The sequence below is a fragment of the Chelonoidis abingdonii genome, chromosome 9 (genome assembly GCF_003597395.2).
Source record: "Chelonoidis abingdonii isolate Lonesome George chromosome 9, CheloAbing_2.0, whole genome shotgun sequence".
Classification (NCBI taxonomy): domain Eukaryota; kingdom Metazoa; phylum Chordata; order Testudines; family Testudinidae; genus Chelonoidis; species Chelonoidis abingdonii.
In genome coordinates, this window is record NC_133777.1 from 39,783,134 (window position 1) to 39,789,390 (window position 6,257).

Genomic DNA, 6,257 nt, shown 5'->3' on the forward strand with positions numbered 1-6,257 from the left:
CAGGGCTGCAGGGAGGGGCCGGCAGCCACTGAAGCGAGCAGGCAGACACCGCTCAGCTCTGTTGTGCTGCCACGCCCCTGGGGTGGGCAGCACCTGGGGGCAGCAGGTGGGGCCAAGAGAGAGACCTGCCCCTTTTTACCATTGCTCCTGTGCCCTGTGGTGCCCCACTGTCTATGTGGTTCAGAGGGGGCTGCTGCTTTCTTGTCTTGCAGGTCCTGATGAACAGGGGGATTTATGAAAATGTCAAATATGTTCAACAAGAAAACTTCTGGATTGGCCCCAGCTCGGTGAGTCCCACCAGCTCGGGTTGGGTCCCTGGGGCTGGGGTAGATAGTGCACCCACACCTCCATCCAAGGGGTGGGGCAGCTCTGCTGTTTCCGCATAGAGCAGTGAGCCTGGCACAAGGGCCTGACCAGCCAGGGCCGTGTCCACTAACACTCAAGTCCCATGATTGGCGATTTGTGTTCTGACATGCTCCCTTGTGGGCTTGCGGCCTGGCCCAGCCAAGCTTTTCAGGGTCCCATCAGAGTAGCATTGCCTGCACTGGGTGCCCCTGTAAAATGGGCTCATTTCCTGCTTAGGGAGGCATGTGGTGTGTCTCCAGTGGGGCCTGCCTTCTGCTGCTTGGCACTTTGCAGCTTGGCCAGGGGAATGCCCTGCTCTAGATCTGGCTCTGCCTCTGCCTCTGTGGGGCACAAGCTGGGACATGTCAAGCCCTGTAGGGGTCAGTGCAACCGGGGTGGCTGCCCTAACTGGTGCTTTCCCCTTCACTGGCACCAGCATGAGGGGGACCTTGTACAGACGATCCTTGTTGTGTGAGGAGACTGATGGCACCTATTTGGGATCATGTTCTGTGTGTGAATATTGCTAGTTGTGCCCAGCCCCTTGCCTTCCCCATCCATCTCTGCCTGACTTGACTTGCCAGAGGCAGCTGCTGCCCAGCATCCCGCTGCTTCCCTTTTCCCCTGGATCCCTTGCTCCCAAGCCTCTTCCTTCCCTCTTCCCCCAGAGCTCTGCCTGCCCCCTTGGCCCCTGTGTGACCCTCAGCTGAGCTCCTAGCCCTGTCTCTTTCCAGGAGGCCCTGATCCACTTGGGCGCGAAGTTCTCACCATGCATGAGGCAGGACCAGCAGGTGCATAACTTCATCAGTGCCATGCGAGAGAAGGAGAAGCACTCGGCCTGCTGCGTGCGCAATGACAAGTCAGGCTGCATGCAGACTTCGGAGGAGGAGTGCTCTGTGAGTGCCCCCACTGCAACCCACTCACAGCACTGCACAGCTTCCCTCCCTCACTGCTCATCATCATGCTGCAGATGAGACCCCTTAGGCCAGTCTCCCTGCCTGCCTGGCAGCTGTGACACCTCCAGCCTCCCTGTCCTGTTAGTGTGGACCTCTGCAGCCTCCCACATATCTGGGTCTTGTATTCATGTAGATGGAATAAATGGGCCCAAAGCCTCCACAGCACTAACATGAGCCAGACACTGCCCATTAACAGTTCAACAAGGTTCAGGGTTTGGGGGACACAGACTTTCGCCTGCTTAATATCATGGCAAACACACCACTACACATCCTGTGACCTTATTAAGATGCAGAAAATAGAAAACAGTTTAAAACATTTGAAATGTAATTCTAACAACTTCTGTTGTTCCCTTTTCCTCTAGCTGGGAAGAGTTTTTAGAAGGGGGAAAAACCTTTGTTTGAAAGTCTCTTAGATGGTATCAAAGCAGGTAATAGCTGTCCTTTTGGGGAACAGAGAAGTCAGCTGAGCTGGGCTCAAGCTGCTGTTGTGAAAGTCTGATTCCCTTTCCTGGAAGGCAATACAAGAGACACACACACAAAGGGGAGAGCAAAGATAGAAACTGCAGCTTCTGGCACTGGTGCTGCCTCACTTGGAGCCTTGCTACTGCAGAAACACAGGTGCAGCACACGGTCTGATCAGCCACGCTGAGACCTGGAAAACATGTACCAGTATCTTGTTCAGGGCATTGCTTTTAGCTGCCTTTCTGGTCACAGGCTTATGTAAGTGTTGCAAAATATACAGTCTTGGCTGCTAAGGCAGACTTTGGTTAGATAGAAGGGAAAAGAAGAGGGATAGAAAAGGGAAGAAATGAGGTGTGAAAGGAAAGAGAGACAAGAGGTGTGTGTGATAGTCTCACCTTCCGGGAGGCATCTGGGATTTAGCTGAAGCCTGTGGAGGTGTCGATGTGAGCTGGGTCCCTCTGACTCAGTCTGGTCAGGGCATCTCTCAGGATCAGGATGACAAAGGCCCAACTGTGTCCTGGTGCATCCTGGGGTCCCAGAATGGGGGGGTGGCAGCCATAATAGTAAAGCTCACTCCTTCTGGGCCACCTGTCTCCCACCCAGCTGTTGTCAGCTTCTTGATTTTTTGCCCCCTGCGGGTTTTTTTTTTAAGGACCCCCCAAAAGGGAGTGGTGGGCGAAATAACCTGTCGCTTCGTTATTTTGTTCAACAATTAGACTTAATTTCTTTCACACCAATTTTGGTCCATTGATTTCTAGTCTTGCACGTCTCGTTTAACAAACATGATCTTAACACAGTCCTTGAGTTATATTAATAGGCCTCTTTGTTTGGACTAATTTGGTCTGCCGCCCTCCCTTTCAGACCTTTCCCCCACACCACTTACTGTTATTGCTTATTGGAGCAGTTTGTAAACTTTCCCTCACTTTTCTCAGCTGAGCTCACAATCAGGCTAAGTTTGTAGGCTGGTTGTCAAAAGTCTCTGTACTCAGCGTGTGTGACCCCATCTCATTCTGATCCTCCAGCCCCCTGCTCAGTCACTGTGACCCTACCCCCAGATTGTCTCTGCGAATGCCTCTGCCTCCTAGAGCTCCTGGGCCCTGTGGTGATCAGTCGTGCCTCCTCTGCTCTCTCCTGCACAGTCCACCCTGGCCGTGTGGGTGAAGTGGCCCCACCACCCCAGCACGCCAACACTGGCAGGAGGCAAGAGACAGTTTGGATCTGTTTGTCACCAGGATCCCAGGTAGGCACTGCCTGGCTCAGGCATAGCTCAGCCTCTCCGCCTGGTGAGCACCAGGGGCTGCTATGTCTGTGCAACAAGACAGAGGAGTTGTGGTGTGGAGCCGGGTGGGACTGCTCATTATCCTGGGGCTTCTTAAGGAAGTAGAGGCTGTTTGGAGAATGGGCCAGGCAAGGGGAGTGGATAGCTGGGGAAGGAGACTGCTCTGGGCCTTGAGCGGAGGAAGGAGCATGATGTGGTTCTTACCCCAATATGCTGTGTGAGATTCTGATACATTCATATACTATGGGGCAAACTGCTGGATACAGGTGAGGGCACAGTGTCACTGGGTAGAGGTGGGGAAGGGGGTGTGGAGTGTCAATGGGCGGGGAACAGGGCACAGGGTGAGGGCTGTAGGGGAGGGTGGTGCTACTCAGAGACCAATTGGATACTTGGTCTGATTTCCGCTCCCTCTCCCCTCAGACATTGCTGTCTGGCTGTAGCCTGTGCTTGATGCTCTCCCTGAGCCCCTAGCAGCCTCCAGGCAGGGAGCTCCTGTGTGCCTGGCTCAGAACTGCTGGAATTCACCCTGCTGAGCCATCCTATCCCACACGGCCCCTGCCCTGCCCTGCACGCCATCCCCTGCTCTGAAGTCTCCCTGCCTTCCTAGCTGCTTCCTGCCACAGCACGGGCCCCACCTGCATGCAGCTCTGTGACTATGGCAAATACCACAGAAGCCCACAATCCATGGGAGTCAACCCAGCTGGCCTGTCACTTCCCCTCCTATGGCTCCACTCTGCCCTCTGTTGGAGCCATGTATTTCCCTGGAGCATCCAGACTCCTGAGAATCTCCCTGGGACTCCCTGTGCAGGGGGAAATGTGCACTGGGGGATCGCTGGCAGCTGGGTGTGGGGCTGGCCCTGCATGGAGAGGAGTCTGATAGCTGGTAGACAGGGCAGAGCTTGGATGCTCTGTCAGGTAGCTGGCCAGCCAGCTCGCTGCTTGGCAAGTGGCCCAGATGCTGGATTCAGTAGAATCGGCGAATGCACCTGGAAGTCGAGGTGTGCCCCTTCAAGTGACTGCACTTCAGTCAGTCAGTCTGCATCACAGTACCGTGACAAGTGCTCTCAGTACGGAGGCCTTGGTCCCTGTGACACAATACTGCTAATGGCAGCTTGGACAATCTGACCCTGAGCGATCTCTGACCCAGCCTAAGCTGTCCTCAGCTCTATCCTACAGACATTGCACATGAGCTTGGAGGAAACCCTGGGGATTGCGGCAGCAGCATGGTGCTGTGGCTCCTGGGAAGTGGGGGTTCTCTTCCCTGGCTTGTGCCTGTCTGCTGCTGCCTGGTTTGTCCTGCTGATCTGTTGGATTTTGTTGCCTCAGGGTTTGTGAGCAGCCAGCATCGATGGATCCCCATGAATGGCCAGATGACATCACCAAGTGGCCGGTGAGCATTGCTAGAATCACCATGAGGGGCAGGGAGTTGCAGGCCACGGTTGGCACAGATGGTGCTGAGCACTCCAGCCTGACAGCTGCCCAAGGAACAGAGGCGCTGGAGATGGCCTCAGCCCGATATCTTTCACCTCATCACCATAGAGATGCTTTGCACATCCTCTACTGACCAGTCAGTGGGAATTCCAGGCCCCTAGACAGAAATCAGTGCTGTGTGCAGGGGGAGGGTGAAGGGATCAGGGGCAGCCTCGGAAGATGCTTCCTCCTGCAGAGAGCTGGGAGACACAGAAAGGGAAGAGTTGAGCAAGGGCAGTGTGGGGCCCAGGCTGCTCTGGGGGCTGACTTGGCCCACAGCTACCACTAGGGTGTGGGAGCCCTGAGCAGAGCTCAGCCAGGCCATTGGGTCTTTGAACAGCGACTCCAGTCGGCTGAGATTTTGAATCTTTGACCTGACTGGTATTTGGGAGGGGAAAAGCTGCCAGGCCAGGAGAGACAGGCCCGTGTTCATGGCACTAGGCCAGCCTGCTGAGCCCTCTCCTGAGGGCTGACTGTTAAGGCTGCTACTCCCAGTCAGAAGCCAAGGGAACTGTTGTAAGTGGGAGGAGCCTCCATGGGCTGCTAGGCTTTTGCTCCAATGTTCGTGGAGCCCATCTTGGGGAGGGCGCTGGCTGGGCCACCCAACTGGCGCTAAAAAGCTATGTGTGATCAGGTTTTCTGTTGCAAACCCGGGTGCATCCCCATTAACTGCTCCCCTGCCAAATCACAGATGGAGGTAGAACGTGGCCACAGCACCAGCCCCATCCCCTCCCAGGAGCCTCCCAGGTGGCTCAGAGAATGGCCACAGCACCTCCTCACATGGCAGGTGGCAGAAAGGTTTCCACATCCATCTCATTCCATTTGCTGTTGTTATCCAGATCTGCACCAAAAACAGCGCCGGGAATTATACCAACCACCTTCACATGGACTGCGTGATCACAGGCAGGCCCTGCTGTATCGGGACCAAAGGAAGGTAATGGAGCCCATCTGCCCATCCGCAGAGGGCTGCAAATAGAATGAGGCACATGGTGCATTTGCAGAGGCTTTGTGTGATTTGCATGTGGGCACAGGGGGTTTGTCCTTCTCCGCAGAAGGTAGTGTCTCCCGGCTATGCACGGCCCAGGACACTACTTTGAAAGAGAAATCAGACAGAAATGGAACCAACTCAGGCTTGTGCATCCAGAGAGCTAGGCCCTGCCCTGTGCTGTGTGAGGAGCAGAAAGGTAGAAGCCAGACAGAGGGCCAGGGGACAGCATGCTTTGCAGCCCCCCTTACCCTGTGCATTTCCCACCCCAGCACAGCACCTTCTGGCCAGCACAGAATGTGTATATACAGCATTGGTTTCTGAGCCATCTTTTTGACACTGCAGAGCATTTTGAATAGACTGACTTGTTCTTCAGATCTGGAGCCCTCATTGGGGGGAATAAATGTTTTCCCTGCCCGTCTGATGATCTGCAGTAGTGCTTTGGGATGCTGAGTGCAGTGTAGACTGAATGGGCCTCGCATTTTGTCATGCTGGAAATGGAGATGGTATTTCTATACATAGGTTAAGACTCAGAGGGGTAGCCGTGTTAGTCTGAATCTGTAAAAGCAGCAGAGAATCCTGTGGCACCTTATAGACTAACAGACGTCTACGGAAAAGGATAAATAGACACAAATCAGATATTAGGAATGGCAATATACAAAAACCTGTAGGAGAGCACTTCAACCTCCCTGGCCACACTATAGCAGACCTTAAGGTGGCCATCCTGCAGCAAAAAAACTTCAGGACCAGACTTCAAAGAGAA

The 6,257-nt window shown here is 54.4% G+C and overlaps 1 protein-coding gene across 8 annotated transcripts in view; it reads left to right on the plus strand.

Moving 5' to 3' along the window:
• RHBDF1 (rhomboid 5 homolog 1) overlaps positions 1-6,257 on the plus strand; it is a 95,848-nt gene that overhangs the window by 82,037 nt on the left and 7,554 nt on the right. For all 8 annotated transcript variants that reach the window (XM_032794666.2, XM_032794665.2, XM_032794662.2 and 5 more), the window contains 5 exons: positions 213-287; positions 1,077-1,238; positions 2,900-3,000; positions 4,366-4,429; positions 5,349-5,443. In XM_032794666.2, coding sequence (XP_032650557.1) covers positions 213-287; positions 1,077-1,238; positions 2,900-3,000; positions 4,366-4,429; positions 5,349-5,443 — 497 coding nt within the window. The remainder of the gene's footprint in view (positions 1-212; positions 288-1,076; positions 1,239-2,899; positions 3,001-4,365; positions 4,430-5,348; positions 5,444-6,257) is intronic.